The sequence below is a fragment of the Littorina saxatilis genome, linkage group LG9 (assembly GCF_037325665.1).
Source record: "Littorina saxatilis isolate snail1 linkage group LG9, US_GU_Lsax_2.0, whole genome shotgun sequence".
In the NCBI taxonomy this organism is placed as follows: domain Eukaryota; kingdom Metazoa; phylum Mollusca; class Gastropoda; order Littorinimorpha; family Littorinidae; genus Littorina; species Littorina saxatilis.
The window spans coordinates 38331633-38355469 of record NC_090253.1 but is presented as its reverse complement, the minus strand read 5'-3'; the positions used below and the strand labels follow the sequence as shown (position 1 = coordinate 38355469).

General features: G+C 43.4%; 1 protein-coding gene across 1 annotated transcript; it reads right to left on the bottom strand.

Annotated features, from left to right (window-relative positions):
- Positions 1–467: 467 nt before the first annotated feature.
- LOC138976012 (uncharacterized) lies at positions 468–20691 on the bottom strand. The gene is made up of 6 exons (XM_070348803.1): positions 20378–20691; positions 14381–14610; positions 13714–13803; positions 11366–11527; positions 6439–6494; positions 468–3109 (listed from the first exon to the last, which is right to left on the bottom strand). The coding sequence occupies exons 2-6, from the start codon at positions 14544–14546 to the stop codon at positions 3020–3022; spliced, it is 564 nt and encodes a 187-aa protein (XP_070204904.1). The 5' UTR covers positions 14547–14610; positions 20378–20691; the 3' UTR covers positions 468–3019.
- Between the last annotated feature and the right edge of the window lie 3146 nt (positions 20692–23837).

Below are 23837 nucleotides of genomic sequence, written 5' to 3'. Positions count from 1 at the left end.
TCAAAACTTGACTAAATATAAAAAGGAAAGAAAAAAAGTAATGTCTTGAAAAAGATGTGCTCAGCAAGCTTTCTGTTTTTCATGTGAAAAATGTCATTTCATGTAATAAAATAAAAGTACGTTTATGTATTTGTGGTAGTCAATTTGAAAACATGTTATGACTAAACATGACATGGACATCCTTTTCTCTGATCTATATGTTCATGTTGTGTGTATGCGTGTAGTTGTTTTTGTTGTAATTCAGATCGTCCGAGGTTGAAATAAATTAAGCTTTGAATGACAACGTTTTGTTCATTTGAATTACAGCAGTCTCTCTCTCTCTCTCTCTCTCTCTCTCTCTCTCTCTCTCTCTCTCTCTCTCTCTCTCTCTCTCTCTCTCTCTCTCACACACACACACACACACACACACACACACACACACACACACACACACACTTTGCTTTGAACAACAACAAAAGCAATACGCAAACAGCAGAAGTTTATGTTTAATGAAAAAAATACAAGTATTTAACAAAGTTTTTAGCACAGTTCAACAAACACTGAACAAAAGTATATCGATGAATGGATCAGATCGAATAAGTCTCGAAACGTGCAAGGCAGTCATCGATAGGACAAACGTCTTTCGCAACAACAACAAAACCAAACACAAAATCGACATTCATTGATTGTTCTACTGAAAGTTTCATGGCGGATGCGATTACCATTGAGACATCGGAATTTGTTTGTTTGTGTGTTTGTTTGTTTGTTTGTGTGTGATTTATATAGTTAGCTTTGGCAGTGAATTGAGTCAACCTAAAAGATATCAGGGCTATTAGTTGGTTTCAGATCACTGTACGACTGGAGTTTTGACATTTTCAAGTCTATATGCAGTCAAGTTTATTTGCAGTAGATGTACAAACGCTTATGGGTCTCTGAAAATGAACCACGAATAGCTTACGAATAATCAGCGATCGCGCTAGCCATTTTCCAAACTAGTACCGGTGTCACGAAATTTTCTTTCGCCGACATATTTTTTCTCCCCCCCTAACACGTTTCACTCATTTTTGTACCAAAAACAATTCTTCTGCAAAACCATCCTCTGACTTCGGGTTAGGGGTAAGTTTGGGAATGGGTTAGATATGTAAACAGTTTTAAAATGCGTCAATTTCTCAGTGGAGATGTTTGTGAACTAAGAATTCAATCGACGCCGTCCGCGGGAATTCGGTATTAAGACATACCCGAAATCTTCGTTCACAAACATCGCCAGAAATTGACGCATTTTAAAACTGTTTACATACCTAACCCATTCCCAAACTTACCCCTAACCCGTAGTCAGAGGATGGTTTTGCAGAAGAATTGTTTTTGGTACAAAAATGAGTGGAACGGGTTGGTGGGGGAGAAAAAATATTTCCGCGAAAGAAAATTTCGTGACACCGGTATTATCTTTACTTGAACAGAAACCGGCAATTCTGTAAGGTGATGCCAACCAGTCAAACAAAAAGTCTTAAAACACTGTGACTACATTCAGTACTTCATGAAGAAGACGACAATATCACCGGTATGTATGATCAGTTGCCCATTTCACTTCCGGTATTTTGATATGTTTACCAGCAAAGAGCGGAAAGTACCGGATAACGCGATCTCTATTAACACAGATTGAACGTGAAGGCATGTTGTGACATGGGTAGTGAGCTCAGGGTAAAACAAGGGAGATCAAAGACAGTACAGTCAACCCTGTCTGTCACGACCACCTGAGAGACCAACCAAAAGTGGTCCCCACGAACAGGTGGCCGTTGCGTAAATTATTCATTCAGAGTGCTTTGTACGCATCACAAAATGTATAATCCACAGATATCGATTGAAAGAAGCAAAATCGCACCCGGGATTTCGAAGCTCTTATACTCCAATGGAAAAAAGCCATGAACAAATTATCATCCGACAGGGTTATATGCACAATGACACTGATGAAAACACAGCGTCATGACTATAAGAATAAAATCATATGAACACTTAGTGACACCTTCCTTCCCGTGCAAACGATAATGTCAAGCACCACAGACCTGTCCAGGTTTTTACTCAGGATGAGAGCATGGCTCCACTTGGTCTCATACCAAACAGCAACTGATAATTTGTTGCTAATTAATTAATTTCTCATAATGCCAAGCTGTCATTTATGAAATTAATTCAGCAACAAAATTACAACTCCGAGCTGATAGCAGCCAGGCTGCAGAATGTTGGTATGTGTACAAGTGGATGAATTCGGTTATCCCATGTAAAAGCCTACCATGGACACGTATGTGGCAGTGTACTTGATCGCTTATATGAGAAGGAGCTCATCTTTGAAAGCTAACATCATCACGTTGATTTTAAAAAGCGCCTTGGATAAAAACTATTTGTGTGATCCTTATAAAAAGTGATACATCTTTTTTGAGCTTCAATAATTTTCGTTTTTCACGGTCCAACACGTCTCCAAAGGTATGTTCTTATCTAGAGCGACAGAAATACAGTGCTCTCTCTGTTTTAAGAATACAATCATTTGTTGAAATAAGAAGCAGGGAAATGTCAGACAGGGTGATAAAAACCTGTGCAAACCCTGAATCATAGAAAAATACAGGTGCCATCCTGTTTGAATCTGACAAAAACTGACACATCTCCCCCCCCCCCCCACCCCCATATTTTTTTAAACAACATAAGCACACACAAAAACACCACACACACACACACACACACACACACACAAATAAAAGACAAAAACAACATTAAATAAAACCTCAAGTTGAGAAAACTCTAAAGAGGATACACCAGAATAAAAACCAGAAAAAGAACGACAATAAAAAAATATTGATAACATATAATAAATTGGAGAAAAAAAACACACACAACAAAATCAATTAGGGGATGACATGGAATGACCAAAATCGACCAACAAAACGTTAATTACAATGGAACAAAATCAAAATCAAACGAAGGACAAGACAGACCGACAAAAATTAACATAACGCTAATCAGAAATAATTATTGTAGTTCACGGCGGATAACTTTAGAAAGCCTTGACAGTCAGCTCAATTTCTATGCACAGCAGTTGTTCCCCTGTTTCGCTCTTCAGCTCAGCCTTCAATTTGTAGTTCCCCTGCACAAAGAGGTAAATAAAAGTCAATAATTTATATATTTCAATATCGTCACAGTCGTCAACATCATCATCATCGTCGTCGTCATCGTCGTCGTGTCTTTAAGCAACCATAACCACAATTCTAACAGCATCGTCGGAGTCACACTCGACAGAAGTATCCGGCATTGTTTTAACTGTGTCTGTGACTTTACTTTCAAGTTGTTTGCCTGGCTGGTTTACTAGATCTGCTCAACTCTTTTATTTCTTGTCTGCGATCTTAAAGGAACAGGACTTCTTGAAAAAAAAGGCCGGTGACTATCTCCCATCTGCCCAAGCTTTTACATAGGGAAAGGCCATCTATTTGGACATACACCAAAACTCAACATCTTGATTGCTCTCTTTACATGGTTAAAATTTGGGTATGGATTAATTTCGCATATTGGCACTAGTGTCATTTAAAAATTTACACATGCGGCTATTGGTAGGACGTCAGCCGGGCTTCTCAACTCAACTCAACTCAAATTTTATTGGCTTCAATTTTCATGGAAGAATTTGTCTTGCGCTTGGGAGAAAGTAAGAGTATAACATATAAAAACAGCATTCATATACCTAAATAAACTCCAGACTGAATGCTTCCCATCCACTTTCAAGAGGTACAATTCTCTACGAACAGGGAGAAAGGCATGTCACGTCAAGATCTTGCAGTTTAAGCAGATTTGTGATGACATTCGATAGATTTGACCCCAAAATTAGAAACGTACAGAGTGGTTACGTCCCTTGAACGAAAAAAAGACAGATTATGCGTTGAAGCAAACTTCAAAGTCAAAATAAAAAATGTCAGCACGAATTAGACTCCATGAGTGGAATACGGGGTCCAAAGTTCGACCAGAAGCACTTTGTAGGGGAGGGGGGATAGTCAGTATGGAGTTTATGTGAGAAAAACAAACGTCCTGCCTATATATAGCCTCATGTAGAATGTACTATCATCTACATGTGCCAGTCACCAATTATAGAGTAAAGTTTTTGTCATTGTCCCAGTCTAGTGTTTGTAGTTCCTGTTTACCGATCGCTTTATGTTTTGTGTAATGCCATTATCTGTTCTAAGTTAAATTTTGAGATGCACATGTCCAGTCACCGGTAGATCCTAAGCGCGCTTAGCCGTCTGGGTCCATGTTCTGACTAGTCTTTGATCCTTTGAACTTAATCCACTCTCACCGGTGTAACACGAGAAAATTACTCCCACGAGATTTTTACTCCGGAGTAAACATTTCGTACGAAAAAGTTACTCCCTCTACGAAAAAAAGCACTCCCCCATTGCACGAGAAAATTACTCCCCAAGACAGGTGAGTTCCGAGTAAACATTTCGTACACAAATGTTACTCCCCTCACGAATAAATAACGAATAAATTACTTCACCCCAACACGAGCAATTTAACCTCCCATGCCAGGTGTACGAAATTTTTACTCCCTTGTCCCCTGTTAGTCTTGGTGGTGGAAGGGGTGGAAGGAGGGTAGCGCGACATTCGTGTGCGCGAGATCACTTATTGGCATTATCCCTTCGCCCGCATCCCATTTTTGCGTACGATATTTTTACTGGAAGTAAAATAAAATGGGGAGTAAAAATTTCGTGGAGGGAGTAATTTTTTCGTGCCTTGGGGAGTTCTTTTCTCGTACGAAAAGTGTACTCGGAGTAAGAATTTCGTACGAAATATTTACTCCAGAGTAAATTTTTCGTGGAGTAAAAATTTCGTGTTACACCGGCACGGTTGGCCTAGTGGTAAGGGGTCCGCCCCGTGATCGGGAGGTCGTGGGTTCGAACCCCGGCCGGGTCATACCTAAGACTGGGTGGCCGAGTGGTAACGCACTTGCGCTCGGAAGCGAGAGGTTGCGAGTTCGACCCTGGGTCAGGGCGTTAGCAATTTTCTCCCCCCTTTCCTAACCTAGGTGGTGGGTTCAAGTGCTAGTCTTTCGGATGAGACGAAAAACCGAGGTCCCTTCGTGTACACTACATTGGGGTGTGCACGTTAAAGATCCCACGATTGACAAAAGGGTCTTTCCTGGCAAAAGTGTATAGGCATAGATAAAAATGTCCACCAAAATACCCGTGTGACTTGGAATAATAGGCCGTGAAAAGTAGGATATGCGCCGAAATGGCTGCGATCTGCTGGCCGATGTGAATGCGTGATGTATTGTGTAAAAAAATTCCATCTCACACGGCATAAATAAATCCATGCGCCTTGAATATGTGCGCGATATAAATTGCATAAAATAAAAATAAAATAAAATAAAATAAATAAATCCCTGCGCTTAGAACTGTACCCACGGAATACGCGCGATATAAGCCTCATATTGATTGATTGATTGACTTTAAAATTGGCAATCTAGTGGCTGCTCCGCCTGGCGTCTGGCATTATGGGGTTAGTGCTAGGACTGGTTGGTCCGGTGTCAGAATAATGTGACAGGGTGAGACATGAAGCCTGTGCTGCGACTTCTGTCTTGTGTGTGGCGCACGTTATATGTCAAAGCAGCACCGCCCTGATATGGCTCTTCGTGGTCGGCTGGGCGTTAAGCAAACAAACAAACAAAAAGCTGGGCTCGAATGTTTTAGTCTTTACCCCCCCCCCCCCTCTCCTCTTGTCTTTAGTTTAACCAATTAAACACGGAACCTGCTTATAGTGTCTTGGTTACGGGTGGTTACGAAGATGTTGATTGGATGTTTGTGACTCTAGCTAAAGTTTGATTATGTATTGTATGTACATGCTAGGGTGTGAAAGAGAACTTTGAGAACTTGGGAAGAGTGTGGACGTATTTTGTTGTGTGCTCCACTAACTCAGGAGATGTAGTCAACTTTGTATTGTGGCTTGTGGCCACCCGGCTTCGGCTGGGTCGGCGAAGTGGAGGAGAGAAGAAGAAGTTAAACACAGGAATAAAGTTTGCCATGCCAGTATTCTGCTGTTCAGTGTCACAATGTCATCTGTCGTGTCCGCGAGTGAAAGTCCAGTGAGTCCGTAACACATCATCAAGAAGCAAAACATCGAGTTTACTGAACCTTCTACAAGTGCTGTTCACAAAAGAAAAGTCTGCGCAGAATCGTTGACAAGTCACGGCCGAGTCGAGCAGTGCTCAACTGAGTTTTGAAGTCGCTGCTGAATCTGGCCTAAATCGTACCTAAATGATCCTAAATCGCTGGGGCCGTTCACATGGCAGATTTTTTGCCTTCTTGGGCTCGACGACTCGGGACAGATTTTCAAACGACTAAAGTTGGAGAAAAGTTGGTTGAAAGTCTGCCATGTGAACAGCACTTTACTCATCCCACCACTTATTGATGTGCTGGGTAAAGCGACACTTACGTCATAGCCTATGAGTTGGTCGGTGTTCGGGAAAACGTAGTAACCATCGAAGCGTTCTGAAAAACAAAGACAACAATCTTTTTATGATGATGATGTTGATAAGTTAAGTGTTTTTAACGCCCTCGCAGTAAAACCATTAGGGGCATGTTCCGGGGTGTGACCCCGACTTTAGATGGTTTAAAAAAAAAAAGGTTAAAAAAGAGGAAACAGGGCTACCGCAAATTACTTTATTCTGTAATCAACATATCTTAAACGGCAAAAAAAAACTACTTTGGATCTTCTTCTTCTTCTTGGCGTTCGCAGAGGTTACACAATCAGTCCAGCACTGGTGATAAATGTTGTCGTTTTCTCCAACTCCTGTCGACTGCCGTATAGTTTGGTCTGCAAGGGAGTTGGTGACGGCCACACTTCTTTTCGTTCCTCATCTAGTAAGGGACATCGCTGTAAGATGTGTTCCGCTGTTTGGTCCTCTTGACCGCAGGCACAGGTTGGTGATGGCGCCAGCTTGAACTTTCGGTTCATGTGAGCATTGAGCCTGTTGTGGCCAGTACGCAGCCTGATGAGGTTGACTTGCTGCTCTCTGGACATTGTGTGGTAGTCATCTCTGTTTGTCCTTGGCCTCATCAATGCCTTGATGATTGTCTTCTGCTCACTAAAGCTGACACTGTTTTCAGGTTGGTCTTCCACGGCTCCTTCTTTTGCCAGCTCATCTGCCCTTTCATTTCCTGGTATCCCACAGTGTGCTGGTATCCACTGGAGGACAACTCTTCTGGTTTGTCTGACCATCTGTAATGCTTTGGCCAGCTGTGGGAGTTTGTCGTTCTCTAGGGCCTGAAGGACTGAAAGGGCGTCCGAGAGGAAGACAACTTGGTAGCAAGAGTCTGCGGAGTCCTGAACGAAGGAGGCGGCCTGCATGAGAGCTTCTGCTTCTGCTTTATAGTTTGTGCAGTGTTTGCCAGTGGCAACGCTGGATGTAGCTGTATGTCCCCCAGGGAACTGGATGAGAATGCCTGCACCTCCATTGAGCACGGCGTTAGTTGCTGATCCATCGGTGTATACATGGATCCACGCCTCTTTTGGGTACTGTTCGTCGATCAGGGCTAAGGTGAGTGCCTGTCGAGCTGTGTCATTCTGATCTTCTCCTGAGGTAACATGTGGAACACTGGTGCAGATCTGGATGCCTGGTTTCTCTGTTGCCTTGGGGGTTTCCTCTTCTTCTTGAGTCAGAGGTAGAGTGTTCTGTGGAAGGACTTCCCTGTACTGTCGGGAAAGTCTCTTGCTCTCGTGTACAAAACTGCTCCGTTTAAGCCGGTTCTTGGTGAGGTTGCTCAGTCTGTGCTTCATGGGGTGGTCGGGTAGGCACTTGAGCTTCTCGGCCTGTACCATAGTCTTGGCTTCTCTTCTCTGACAGAGGGGTTGGATGGTGGTAAGCTTCTCCATTTCCTTGATGGGCGTGGATTTCATTGCACCGGTGATGAGTCGGAGGGCCTGGTTTTGCACACGGTCAAGGGTCTGCAGGTTTGTCTTGGCTGAGGTTGACCACGCTGTGGAGCCGTACTCGAGGTGGGGTCTGATTGTTCCCTGGTATACTGTCTTCAGTATCTTCTCGTTCGCTCCCCAGGTGGTACCTGCCAGCTTCCTGAGTATGGCTAGCTTGCGCCGGGCCTTCGTCTCTGCCTGTGCAATGTGTGGTTTCCAGGTCTGCCGTCTATCAAAGGTGACACCAAGGTACGTTGCTTCTTCATCCTCTCTCAGAGGAGTTCCACCAAGCCTAATGGTTCCGGCTTTCTGCTTTGGCGACAGTGTGAATAGGGTGGTGGAGGATTTCTCCTTGTTGATGGAGACGCACCAATCTTCTGCCCATGCGTTCAGCCTATCTGCCGCTTGCTGCATTCTGTAGGTGGCAGTACTTGCGTGCTCCTCCTTGCACCAGATCACAAGGTCGTCTGCGTAGAGAGCAGCTTTGATCCCCTTGGGCATCTCAGACACCAGATCGTCGATGAAGAGAAGGAAGAGTGTGGGGGAGAGGACTCCGCCCTGAGGGACGCCATGACGAAGGAGGAACTTCTTGCTTTTGGTCTGGTCGACGTTAACTCTTGCCCTGCGGTTATAGAGGTAAGAGCGAATCCACTGGTACATGTTGCTGGACACGCCTTTCCTCAGCAGTTTTACAAGGAGTCCATCTTTCCAGACCTTGTCAAAGGCCTTCTGAAGATCTATCCAGGTGACGAAGACCAGCTTCTGTTCCTGAAAGGCATCTTCAACTTCTTGCGCTAGGTAAGTGACCTGATCTTCAGTGCTGCGGAACTGTCGGAATCCAGCTTGTTCAGGGGCGAGGAGGTTCCTGGATTCCAGGTACCACCTGAGGCGCTCGTTCACAATTCTCTCCAAGGTCTTCACAACACAGCTGGTGAGGCTGATTGGGCGATAGCTGGTGGCCTTCTTTGGATCCTTCCCTTTTTTTAAGATGGGGATCATGATCGCTTCTCGCCAGAGTTGTGGTAGCGATCCTTCTTGCCAGCTGCTGTTGAAGACCTCGAGTAGCTTGTTCTCTGCTGCACTACCAAGGTGGGTTAGCATCTCGTTGGTGATGCCGTCTGGGCCAGGGGACTTCTTTGCCTTTGACTTTTTCAGAGCTGAGTGCAGCTCGTGGAGTGTGAGTGGTTGACTCATGGCGTCCACTGTCGACTGTCTGGCAGGTCTCTCTCTTTTCTCTCTTCTTGCTTCTCTCTGTTTCTCGGGGCTAACATGGAGGTTGCTCTCAGCTGCATAGCTTTCAGCAAATTGGTTGGCAGCATGCTTTCCAGTTAGCACCTTCCCGTTCTCTTCTAATGTGATCTTTCCTCTGCTGGTGTTCTCATCATTCAACTGCTTGGTGAGCCTCCAGAGCTTTCTGCCATCCTTCTCAAGGTTCAGAGAGCTTGTTTTCTCTTGCCAGCTTCTCCGTCTTGCCTGTAGCTTCTTTTTGAGAAATTTGGCTTTGGCTTCCTGGAGGCGGATGTTGTTGTTTTGTGACGGGTTGACTTCTGCTTCCCTTCTGGCGTCTGCCAGATCATCATCCAGTTCCTGCAATTCATTGCTCCAGTAGGGCTTATAGTCTCTCCTGGCACCCCTGGGAATGGACTCACGCGCTGCTCTGAGGATGCTCATGTTGAAGTCCTTCGCCACCATGTTGATGTCTCGACCCTCGACTCTGATGTCTTTGGTGAGTTCGCTGGTGCGGTGTCTAAAGAGGAACCAGTTCGCTCTTTTGTAGTTCCACCGTGGGAAGGAAGCTTCAGTGCAGGACTCCATGCCCAGGGTCAAAAAGACTGGCCGATGGTCACTTCCACCTAGCTGTTCTCCGACCTCTCTGCTGGTTAGCTGGTGCATGTCTTCCGTGCAGAAGGCTAGGTCAGGAGTTGATGTAGTGTGCCATCTTCTGGAGTAGAATGTAGGGCAGTCAAAGGGACTGTTCAAAAGGATGAGACCTTTGTCGTCCTGCCAGTTCTCCACCTCTTCTCCTCTCCGATCCAGGTGGTCATATCCCCAACTCTGTGAATGACTGTTGAAGTCACCCACCACGATGAAGTTGGAGGCCTTTGCGGGGATCGTGTCAAGGGCGAGGTGTCTATCATTGGGGCAGTAGAAGTTGACAAGATGGAATTCTGATGTCTTCGTCTGGATTCGAATCACCTGATATTCGGAGTCCTCCATGTGCGTTTCTATCAAACAGGCATTGATGTTGTTCCTGATGAGGGTCAGGATTCCTCCTTTGCTTCGGTCTGTTCTGTCGGACCTAAGGCATTGGTAGCCTCTCACTTTGAAGGACTTTTGTGGTGTCAGGTGCGTCTCCTGAATACAGCAGATGTTGATGTTCTTCTCATGCAGGATATGCTCCAACTCTGTCTTCTTGTTCAGGATACTTTCTGCGTTCCAGTGCATGACCTGAAAAGGTCGCTGCTGACTGGGTTTCTTCCTGGTTGTGGTGGTGCCAGTCACTTTCCTCCCGCGTCCCCTGGCGTGACAAGACGGACGGGAGGGACCTCCAGTAGTTGGGGCTGGGTCCCTTTGAGGCATGGGACCCGACGCTGCTCCACCCTGGGGGGTCCTCAATGGGCGAGCGCCATTTCCATCTGTGCTGGTTGATTGTGTCATCATTTGCGTAAGTGCGTGTACCCGTGGTTTGTTAGAATGCGCCGTGCGGCCCGGGTCCTCCGTCTTCAGCATTCGGGGTTTTCTGTCGGGGTTACCTCACCCTTAGCTCATGGCCCGTACGTCCTACCCTGAGAGCACAGGGGGGAGGATTTGCCGGGATCCCACCCGGAGCCAGTTTGGTCCGCGGCCGCAAGCGGCTGATCTCCATATCTGAAGATCGTTCCCCTATCCGCCACCCGGGGACGCGCTGGGTTGGGGGTGGTCGCCCCACTGAAAATCCCACACTGGGTTAAGAAAGATCAGCCTGTCCCAGACTACTTTGGATTGGACTGGACCATTTCTTTGCAAACACACTGTAAAAAAGCATCCAATTTCACCTGGCACAAATGGCATGTTTTTGCCAGTTGATTTGTTTTAAACGAAACACAGAGAATGTGAAGGTTTAGACCTCTTTGGTTCCTCGGTTGGTTGCTTGCTTATTTACTTACTTGCTTGGTTCCTTGTTAAGTGGTTACTTTTTTCCCCTTCTTTTGCTCTTTTTTTAATTTTTTAATTATTTTTCTTCGGGGGGTGTCTGGTCTTATTGACCACACACACACACACACACACACACACACACACACACACACACACACACACACACACACACACACACACACACACACACACAAACACACAACCACAACCACACTATAGGACACGATGTGTGAGCGTTCATACACCACAAGCACAAACTGCAGCACGCTAAATCTCATCCACATCAAAAAGAATTCCCCTCCGCTACACTCACGTCCTTTCTTGATGGGACAGTCGATGTGCAGGGCATAGGAGGGCAGGTTCTTGGCGATGAACTTGGCGATCTCGTCACACCCTACCTCTTTGTCCACAGACATCATGGGGTTCTCCTCGTACCACAGCGTCCCCGTCAGTCGCCCCTTCGAGAAGGACACCGCTGTAACACAGAAGACATAGTAGCAAGATCTAGATGTGGCATTTTTCATCACGTGTACGGGAACGTGTACGGGTAACGTCATCATTAAATCTAGTTTTTACGTCACGCGTTTGCCAAGTTCTGCAGTCTTGGTTGGAGCAAAACAACGTATGATTTGTATGATTTGGAACATTGGAGGAAAAAAAGTGAGTCACGGGTGACGCAATATCTACACGTACACGTACAGGTCTTTGCTACACGTTTGATCATCTAGAACACTGTAATATCCTGAGAGACCACCCATGTCATAACAAATCCATACGCTCACACGTTAGTATGAGTTATTTCTAATATGCTGACTGTTAGCAAATGATAACAAGACATGTCGAGAAAAAAGATATCAAGCATGAGCCTTTTAGGCGAATGCTGATATCGTTTGTGAGACATGTCTGTTATCATTTGCTAACAGTCAGCATATTAGAAATAACGGTTTTATTACCGTTTAATTCGACCAAAAGAAATTTCGAAACAACCCCGCGAATTAGACAGAACAGCCGCAATGGGAACTTGAGCGCTTCTACCTGATTATGCCTGTCAGTCAAAGAATTCTCGTGACCTGAGTCAGCCAATCAGAGTAACACACCCGACGTGATGAATATTCACAGGTCAAATGCCTTTGACACACAACAATCTCACAAGATAAACCATGTTGAACATGCGTTTATCCTACATACGTGAGAGAGACACTCGTGAGATAATAATCGTTCAAATCACACGTGTGTATATCATGTAAATGAGGTCATGTCAAGCAAGTCTGGCAGGGACCTGTGTTTCCACTGCTTATGATGCTAAAGTCACCGAGACAAACGTCATTATAGAAAAAAAATTGCGCTCGCTAATTACCCTCGATGAATTTTTAGAACTAACACGTCACACCACACTTTCAGAGTGACGTTTCTTTACTTTGACGTAATAGATTGCACGAGGCTTTAGAAGAGATCCAGGTTCCAAAACAAGCGTCTTCAATTTAGCTGCCTCGACTGCAGGACATTTTCAGTAAAATACACGTAAGTACAGTATGTAGGATAAACAGAATACTACATGGCTTCGCTTTTTCTCGTTGAACAGAGAGCGACAGATTAAGAACCGATTCCAGACGGATGGGAAATGACGCCAGTAAAGATACATTTGATGTAAAGCGTGTGGCCCAATTTCACTTGATTTTTCCGAACTTTGATCATTTAGATTTCAAGTGAGCGGTCGGCATTGCACACTCAGACGATGGGCGGTGCCTTGCTGTTCCGTTACGCACCCACCGACAAAACTCGCTTTTCGGTATTTTTTAGATAAAGAGAGTATTACCTGACAGCATTTGAAGTGTCATTCTTTAGAATAAATCATGCTGATATTGTTGAATTACATTATTACTTTGTCTTGTTAATTTTTAGCGTGATAAACAAAAAGGGTCCCTGTCTGAATGTTATAACATTTAGAGGGTCACCTAGAATCCGTCCTGATTGGTCAAAAAGCCATATGGGGCACTGAATTGGTAATAAAAAAAATTCAAAGAATAGTAACAAATTATAAAACGGAACCATATCTGTTATGAATAAAACAAAACAAAATATAAACAGTCGTTGTGTAAACTAAGAATAAGTGCCCACGACCTAAAAATTGAAACTGGTAGATACAGCAATACACCTAGGGAAAATAGATTATGTGAAACATGTGGAGTAATAGAAGATGAAATACATTATCTAGATAACTGCATAGAAAACAACCAATTACGAAAATCTTTCATGAGTGAAATTAATCGACCTATTATATTCATATGATGTACCAAGTCAACTTTTGCAAGTAGACAAAGTACAAACTAAATTGGGAGAATATGTATATAATTGCTTCCAAAAAAAGAAACAATGTAATCATTTGGTTATTTAACTTCCCGTGTCTTATAAACACTACGTTTCATGATGATAAAGTTTATTCGTATTTTTATTCGTATTCGTATTCACACACACACACACACACACACACACACACACACACACACACACACTACACAAACACACACACATACACACACACACACACACACACACATACACAAACACACACACATACACGCACACACGCATGCACGTACACACACACACACACACACACACACACACACACACACAGAGAAGAAGAACAGAGTAACTCACGCGAGACAAGGCCGGCAAAGAAGCGTATCTGACGTGTAGGGTCTACTTCCTTAGGGGACCAACTCACGTTGAAGTACCCTCCGCCAGGACCTGTTCGACATCATTATTTTTATCATATAATTATTATATAATGTAATGGTTTCTTCTCTCTTCAGTTCATGGCTGATTTGAAAACCAAGGGACAGGTAGTAAGTTATTCAAAAATAGATTCCTCAGCAATACTCGTGGCTACAACGTCATCATATGAAACTTCATTCATTTTAGAATGCTTTCAGGAAAAGCACAATCTCACTTTTGTTATCATCACAATCGTCATCATGATGGCAGATAATCCTGCCATCATGATGATGATTGTGATAATAATAAAAGTGAGATTGTGCTTTTCCTGAAAGCTTTCAAAAAAACATAAGACCACCGACTTCATTTTCAGAGCTGGACTCCAAGTGTAAAGGCGAACGACAAGAAGAAAATCCTCATCATTTTTATTGTCGTCGTCATCACCATCATCACCATCATCATCATCATCATCATCATCATCATCATCATCATCATCATCATCATCATCATCGTCGTCGTCGTCGTCGTCGTCGGCGGCGGCGGCATCACCACCATCATCATCATCATCGGCGTCGTCATCATCGTCGTCTTTTGATCTCGTTAAACTCACCGCAGTTCTTGATATATCCTCTGTCGGGATGTTCAGGCTTGAACGCCTTTTGTTGGGCGTACGTTCCCTCGTCCTGGTGAAAACGTATCACACTGTTCCTGTGGGTCATGACCCCTGTCGTCGCTATGGCAACCAGCACAGTGATGGCAAACCCTAGTTGCGTCATCCTTTTGTTGTCCAATCAAACTTCAACGACTGGAATGATTGACGGGAATCTGAAATGCTCAGTCCTGTAAAAAAAAAAAAAAAACGGAAAAGACGTGTAAGTTATTTTAAAAAATGTATCGTCATTTAATTGTCTCTGAAAGACTTCACTTGTCCCTAAAGTTAAATTTAACTTTCTTATTGGCAGTCGATATGACTACGCTGAAGGTTCAACAACTGAAATCACATCAAGAACTTGACTTAAATCAGGATTGGCTCACAATTAAGCTTACTGTGTCTTCAACGGAATACATGAAAGGATGCCCAGCCAGCCGCGGTGTTGGATTGGTTGAAATTAAGATTTGTTTCAACGAATCAGGCCCCGCGGTTTGTTCTCAGCCGTTGTGTGACACCCACATTCGCTTCATGCATCTCAGCCCTGTTCACATCGCAGACCTTTACGACCAACTTTCCGCCAACTTTAGTGAGTTGGAAGTCGCTCAGAAGTTGCGGAGACCACGTCGACGAAAGTCTGCCAAGTGTACGGTCCCGATGAGTTAGCCCCCATTTCAGTAGTTCCGATCAAGCAGCGACTCGAAACTCTACTTCAGCCGTCACTTTCCCCGGATTCTCAAGTGGTTTACCCCGACGAGCTGTACGCTTGGGGACTTTAATTAGCTGTCTGCGTGCACGCTCACCATTTGTTAGCTTTGTCATGACTCTCAGGACTTGGTGGGCCATGGGACTAATCGTCAACCGTTGCACTGGTCACATGCGCAGCAATTTAAAATCAAATCTATACCAACATCATAAAATATCGTTTGAACGCTGGTTGTAAATCGGCCATGTGAACAGCACTTAAAGGCACAGTAGGCCTCCCGTAAACCATCACAGATACTGTCAGGCTTTTACACACAGTACAAACACCCTTCCATTTGAACGCTCACCAAACGGGAACATCCTAGGTGCTCTACGTAAAGAGCGAGCAATTTTCAAAGAATTAATTTTGCGGATTGTGTCAGAGACAATCGGACCATTGTGCGTTTTGGCGCTAGACCTAACTTTTAAAATCTAAATAATAAATTGGCATCTTGTTACGCAAACATTCATAAATCATAAAAGAAATCTTTTTTCATCAAGACAAGATCAGTACAATTCGAAGTTTTCAAAGTTTAAAAAAAGAAAAGCCCGGAAGCAGGGTCACGCAAGGTCGTGGTTCTCGTAGCAGACGGCGGTTAATATATCCTATCGCCAGTCAGTCCTCTGAACAGTCAAAAGCCATCGCTAGAGTTCTTGTGAACCACAGCCGTTTGTTTCGTGCAGTCAGAGGTACTTAATAACGTGCTATTGCAGATAAGCTCACAGCGAGTCGCATTCAAATTACTAACTGACGACTACATTGTGAAAAAGGGAAACTTGATCACACGGGTTCACGATGGCTCAGGGGTAAGATAAACCACGCAAAAAAAATTCTTTGAAAATTGCTCGCTCTTTACGGAGGGCACCTAGGATGTTCCCGTTTGGTGAGCGTTCAAATGGAAGGGTGTTTGTACTGTGTGTAAAAGCCTGACAGTATCTGTGATGGTTTACGGGAGGCTTACTGTGCCTTTAACTTCAAGTTGAACCCGGGAGCAGATCATTTATAGAATACAGCTTGACCCTACACGGAAAAGATTGCGCTTTTTCCTGGTAGGTACATTTTTCACATCCAAATAATGATTTTACACACACACACACACACACACACACACACACACACACACACACACACACACACAAAATCTCTCTCTCTCTCTCTCTCTCTCTCTCTCTCTCTCTCTCTCTCTCTTCGGCACTTTGTGAATAACAGCTATTGTATTAAGCAGGAATACTTCGTCGTACATGCGTGACAGACACGGATACGTTATAGTTGAGAAGCATTTACATCAATCCTTAGCAGAGGGAAATGACGTCTCGTGGATGTACAAGTAACAGATTGGCGAATCGGAAACATGACCGACACGGTTGGCCTAGTGGTAAGGCGTCCGCCCCGTGATCGGGAGGTCGTGGGTTCGAACCCCGGCCGGGTCATACCTAAGACTTTAAAATTGGCAATCTAGTGGCTGCTCCGCCTGGCGTCTGGCATTATGGGGTTAGTGCTAGGACTGGTTGGTCCGGTGTCAGAATAATGTGACTGGGTGAGACATGAAGCCTGTGCTGCGACTTCTGTCTTGTGTGTGGCGCACGTTATATGTCAAAGCAGCACCGCCCTGATATGGCTCTTCGTGGTCGGCTGGGCGTTAAGCAAACAAACAAACAAACAAACAAACAAAAATCGGAAACATAATTAAAATGCGATAACACAATGACAACATCATCCGGCGACAGGTCACACAACTACAAGTTTTCTGATTCTAGCTTCAGCTCATAAGTAAGGAGAAATCAAGGTTTCGGTCGCCAGATAATATTTTCAGAACTTTAAATCATCCCAATTCTATGTGAACTTTAGATACCCAAAACTTCGCCCTGTGACACTCTCTTAAAGAATGGGATACGGAAAATGAAAACCATGCAAAGAACATACATTGACACTTGACAAGCCAGGTTTACATGAACCGATGAGGGTTTTTGTAAGGGATGTTCTTGTCAGAGAACTTGTACAGACAGAACATGTGTTTGTGCACCGTGAAAAGGGGTAATAAATGAAGGCTAGATTCTACCCTTGAGAGTATGAAATAAAATAAAATTGAAATAGTTAACTCGGCCAGTTATGACGTCTCCCGGAAAAAAAAAGATAGACATTGTTTGTTCTGTCTAATACTCCATGCTTCAAATGAGATACGACCGGCCATTCCTCTACTTGGTCACATACTAAAAAAAATAACAGCCTGGGTGCTTCCTGTGCATTGTGGCAATAAAATGTAATGAATTAATTTTGTAAATCCCTGCGCCTTGAATTCGTGTGTTGAGATATGTGGGCGATATAAATGGCATAAAATAAATAAATCCCTGCGCTTAGAACTGTACCCACGGAATACGCGCGATATAAGCTTCATTTTGATTGATTGATTGATTGAAATGCTAATAATGTTTTGTTTTGTTTTTTAATACATTCGTCCAAACATTCCAACTCCTCACAAAAAGCAGTCAGGGTGTTGAGTTTTGGTATGTAACCAAGTGTAAGGATGGTTTTGTTTCATCTAAAATCTTGGCCACATTTGAGATACTGAGCCGAACTATTTTCACGAGAAGGGGTGTGCCTGTAACACAGGTGCATATGTGCAGTTGAAGGACTCAGAAGACAGAGTGAACCAAAGAACACGTCGTCAGGTTACCCATTCGGAAAGCAAAGAGGAAGACTTCCCGTCCACAGCTAGATATGGAACACTTACTATATCGGTGCACAGTCTAGGCAACTGAGCCTGCATGGGTACATTTTTTTTTAGAACTTCTTTACTGTACGCGTGTATGGTGTGTTTGTTTAATGGGTTTATGTGTGTATGTGGTGTGTTTTTAAGTACACATCCAATGCAAACTTCTGGGCCGGTAGGCTAACACACCACGCTCACGCACACACACACACACACGCGCGCACGCACACACACACACACACACACACAAACACAAACACACACATAAACACACACACACACCACGCTCACGCACGCACAAACACACACACACACAGTGACACACACACACACACACACCACGCTCACGCACGCACAAACACACACACACACACACACACACCACGCTCACGCACGCACAAACACACACACACACCACGCTCACGCACGCACACACACACACACACCACGCTCACGCACGCACAAACACACTGACACACACAGTGACACACACACCACGCTCACGCACGCACAAACACACACACACACACACACAGTGACACACACACACCACGCTCACGCACACACAAACACACACACACACACACACACCACGCTCACGCACGCACAAACACACACACACACTCACACACACACACACCACGCTCACGCACGCACACACACACACACGCGGCCAAGCACCGCCCTTTTGCATGTATTCAAAGGGGGGGGGGGGGGGGGATTTGACTTCCCTGTGCATTCATTCGGCGTCCACTGTTAACTCTTCGGTAATTCTATGCTACGCTGGTGATGTTTGCAGAACAGTAACATTGACATTCTCTTTTGAAATATGGAAGAGGAAAAGTGTCTGATAACACCTACAGCCACAAAACACATACACACACACACACACACTCACACACACACACGTACATACACACACACACACACACACACACACACGCGCGCGCGCGCGCGCACACACTCACACAAACACACACACACACGCGCACACACACACACACACACGCACACACACACACACACACACACACGCACGCACACACACATACACACACACAGACGCACGCACACACACACACACACACGCCAAGCACCGCCCTTTTGTCACTGTAACTATGTATTCGAGGGGGGGGGGGGGGTAATTTCCCTCCCTACATTCATTAGTAGTGTATTTGTTGTTTTAGTGATAATGTGATAATGTGTATACACATTTAGGACTGTTTTTCAGTATTAATAACATGTTCTGTTTGATTAAGGGTATTCAGCTGGTATTTCCTTGTTTTTACTACCTATTTTATTCATGTTTTTATTACTTAATTAGTGGAAGAATCTGTTGTAATGTATGTTTGATGGTGTATGCTTTTAATCAAGCGTTGCTGACTATGAATGTAAATGTAAATGCTTGTATAACTGTGTTTGAATTTTAAATGTGTCAAGCGCAAAGAGCATAATTGTAAAGTTATGATGTTGCGCTATATAAATGCTCATTTATTATTATTATTATTATTATTAGGCGTGCCTTCTCCACTGTTAATTCATCGGTAATTCAATTCTATGCTGAGGAGGTTTGCATAGCAGTAACATTGACATTTTCTTTTGAAATATGGGAGAGGAAAAGCCTGGGAACGCAGAAGAAGATGAGGAAGAGGAAAAAGTGGCATATTACTTTTTGTTTAAGTGCTTTATATGACTTTTTGTCAGTTTTGTTGCGCATTTTGCGATTACCGAGATAAGTTGCAAATTGACCATGAATCGCCGCGGTAATTATCAACATTCATTGGGTCTTTGAGAGTGAATGCTTACAATCGTTGTCATTGGAAACACATATCCACAGCAGCGATGGTGCCACAAATCAAATAATCAGCCTGATTGGCTTTTACTTTGAGAATCCACGTTTCACCTGAAGCTCAAACCCATTCAAACCTCGATTTGCCACATAATGAACAGTGTTTTTTGTTACCCGCCTGGCTATGAATTAAAACTCGTGAAAATGATGACAATGTTTTGATTTCGACTTCAGATTTTAAAGAAATTAGTTGTCAGATGTCAAAGGGACGTTGTCAATTGATGCATTACTTCAAGTGATTCAGAACGTATGGATAACAATGAAAGCAAAACAAACTACATATTCTTTTGAAAAACAAATTAATATTAAATGTAATACAAATTAAATCTAAATGTTAAAACAAAAATTTTAAGTTAAAAAAAAAAGAATATGTCAATCCATATTGCATAAACATTTCTGAGTCAGTCTAGGCCGAAACAGATAGTACAACAAACGGTAAAATCTTACGTCTAGATTCGTCTGCATAAATCCGAACGACTTCCACAATCAAGCCCACCAAAGCATTGCATTGCGTTCAGTTTCATTCTGTGAGTTCGACAGCTTGACTAAATGTTGTATTTTTGCCTTACGCGACTTGTTTCTGGATAGTTTTCATCATAAAAGTTTGTGTACCAGTTTGAACAAATATCAGCGCCATCACTGTGACATACTCACTGTTTTGGAGCAGTCTGCAAGAACCCGAGTCCTTGATTCCAGAGACGAGGTAGACGACTGAGGACTGCTGGAACACTTACACGAATAAACTTATTGTACAAGTTATGTACGACGTATTCCACTCACTAACAACTGATTCTCGGTAGTCATAAACCTAACAAGTGATACACTGAAATCAACACTCTCGTACGGACAAGTCAGTGTCGCGTCAAACAAATCTTGGAACCCGCTTACACTGTTATAAATAGTGACAACGACTAAGTCCCAACACAGTCAAGTTGCACAATGTTAGTTATAGTTGCCTTTGCTGCACTGAAGGCCTATCACATTCGGGGGTTACGCGGAGGCGAAACTTCCTGTTACACATTTAGATGGGGAATCCCCTTAAGCACCCCCAAAGATTTTGACGTACATACAAATTTCTCTTTGTGGCCAACAATACCGTCACCATGACTTGGCGCACGGCAAAGTGAGAATGATGTCTACGACGCCCTTACGATACTAGGCTATAGCTTTTAGATTCTGAATTCTTGTCTTCAATGTGTGTCTAGAATTTGTAAAAATAAAAATAAATCAGTAATACAGTAATAATAATCATTCAACTAGTGTGTGTGTGTGTGTGTGTGTGTGTGTGTGTGTGTGTGTGTGTGTGTGTGTGCGTGTGTGTGTCTGTCTGTCAGTGTGTGTGTGTGTCTGTCTGTCTGGTTTTCTGTTTGTCTGTCTGTGTCCGTGTGTGTCAATATACAGGGCCGGACTACCGGGGGGTTATGGGGGTTGCGCACCCCCCCCCCCCCCCTAGCCTGAACATGTACCTTACTTATTTAAAACATTTTTTATTATTGCTTATTTTATGCTGTTTCATGCAAGGAGCGACCATTTTCTTATCTCAGAATATGACCTACCCATCAGCTTCAGGGGGCTTCGCCCCCTGACCCCCACAAGGGGCTCTGCCCCTTGACCCCGCCCAGGGGCGGACGAAGGGGGGGGGGGGTTTCTAGGGTTTCCGGACCCACCTTATAAATATAAAAATATAACAAGAAGAGCAAACGCTCGATCGAGTCACTTTCGCAGTTCTGAATATTATATGAGGCATCAGATGGACAGGAAGAAATTGCTATTCACAACACAATGAGTCACGTTCACATAAAATTTGAGCCCGGTCACTTTTATAGTTTCCGAGAAAAGCCCAACGTTAAGTTGTGTGTTGCCGAACAGAAAAGGCTAGTTATCTCCCTTGTTTTTCTGATAACGTTCGTAAAAGGCTACAGATGTAAATACTTTGATGTAAAGAATAATCCTACAAAGTTTCAATCACATCCGATGAACTTTGTCAAAGATATAAAATGTCTAATTTTTCCTTTGACGCTGACCTGTGACCTTGAAAAAGGTCAAAGGTCAACGAAACCATCGTTAAAGTGTAGAGGTCATTGGAGGTCACGACTAAACAAAATATGAGCCCGATCGCTTTGATAGTTTCCGAGAAAAGTCCAACGTTAAGGTGGTGTCTACGGACGGCCGGCCGGACGGCCGGCCGGACAGACTAACACTGACCGATTACATAGAGTCACTTTTTCTCAAGTGACTCAAAAATATAAAAATATTGAATGAGGTATGCATTTCTTTATTTTACATTGAGTTTCAATTTTGGGGGTTATAATCAGTGACAAAATCTGCTGCCTGAAACTGGTAATGATCATCCTCAGAATGCACCAGATTGCACCATTTTGCATCCTTTTTTTCAAAATTTTCCGGGGGGGGGGCATGCCCCCGGACCCCCCTAGCAAGCTAATTCTCACTCTGGCTTTTTACAGGCACTGGAGGCCTGTCTATAAGGGCGGTAAATCAAGACAGACATTTTTACGACTGGAGTCTGAATAGTCTCTCTTCCACTTACCAAGGCTGGCTATGATTCATGACTGTATGAGTGGGGGCTCTTGTCTAAACAAGTCGCGTAAGGCGAAAATACAATATTTAGTCAAGTAGCTGTCGAACTCACAGAATGAAACTGAACGCAACGCAACGCAGCAAGACCGTATACTCGTAGCATCGTCACTCCACCGCCCGTGGCAAAGGCAGTGCCCGTGGAATTGACAAGAAGAGTGGGGTATTCGTTGCGCTGAGAAGGATAGCACGCTTTTCTGTACCTCTCTTCGTTTTAACTTTCTGAGCGTGTTTTTAATCCAAACATATCATATCTATATATTTTTGGAATCAGGAACCGACAAGGAATAAGATGAAAGTGTTTTTAAATTGATTTCGAAAAAAATTTTTGATAATAATTTTTATATATTTAATCTTCAGAGCTTGTTTTTAATCCGAATATAACATATTTATATGTTTTTGGAATCAGCAAATGATGGAGAATAAGATAAACGTAAATTTGGATCGTTTTATAAATTTTTATTTTTTTTTACAATTTTCAGATTTTTAATGACCAAAGTCATTAATTAATTTTTAAGCCACCAAGCTGAAATGCAATACCGAAGTCCGGGCTTCGTCGAAGATTACTTGACCAAAATTTCAACCAATTTGGTTGAAAAATGAGGGCGTGACAGTGCCGCCTCAACTTTCACGAAAAGCCGGATATGACGTCATCAAAGACATTTATCAAAAAAATGAAAAAAACGTTCGGGGATTTCATACCCAGGAACTCTCATGTCAAATATCATAAAGATCGGTCCAGTAGTTTAGTCTGAATCGCTCTACACACACACACACACACACACACACGCACACACGCACGCACATACACCACGACCCTCGTTTCGATTCCCCCTCGATGTTAAAATATTTAGTCAAAACTTGACTAAATATAATGATGCACGGAAAACGTCGCTAACCTTAGCTCGTCATAGAATAGTTCCAACGAGACATTTTGACATGTGACATTTTTATACCCAAGCCAACGGCGGGAAATTGTTCTTCCTGTTGTTGTTGTTGTTGTTGTTGTTATTGCCAGTTCAGCCGCGGGTCGGTGGTTGTTCGTCAAGTTGTAAGCATAAATGAAAAATCTTCCAAAAATGCATCAGTTTCCAGGTTCAGTGGAAAGGCCGCCACTGGAAAGATTTTGTGTGCGTTTATAATATCTGATTTTGCACTTTTCGCAATTTCGGAACCAAAACTGCGGCACACAAAGTTGAAGCTAAACTCTTAAAGACTACCGCTATCTAAGGAGCAATATTTGAGAACGTTTTCTGGCAAATCTTGGCCTTTAAACTGAAAATTCAAGGGATATTCCCTGCATCAGCAATGGTTTACTCAAAAAAACTATGCTAATTATCTCAATGAAATTTGGTTAAATCCATTATTTTATTTCATAATCTGTGTGTGTGGGTGTGTTTGTTGTAGGTACTGTTGTTGTTGTTTGTTGGGGGGGGGGGGGTGTTTCAGAGTCTTTTACTCAGGTCATTGCACTGATGTGGCGCATTTTTGTATTGCCATAACTCGTGCGAGCTGTGTC

What these genes read in the sequence shown, in the direction of transcription:
- LOC138976012 (XM_070348803.1), bottom strand. Translation starts at nt 14,546, where the DNA reads ATGACGCAACTAGGGTTTGCCATCACTGTGCTGGTTGCCATAGCGACG. An exon ending in CTTTGCCGGCCTTGTCTCGC is followed by an intron (nt 11,528 to 13,713) that starts GTGAGTTACTCT and finishes TCTGTGTTACAG; the next exon opens with CGGTGTCCTTCTCGAAGGGG. An exon ending in ACCAACTCATAGGCTATGAC is followed by an intron (nt 3,110 to 6,438) that starts GTAAGTGTCGCT and finishes CTCTTTGTGCAG; the next exon opens with GGGAACTACAAATTGAAGGC.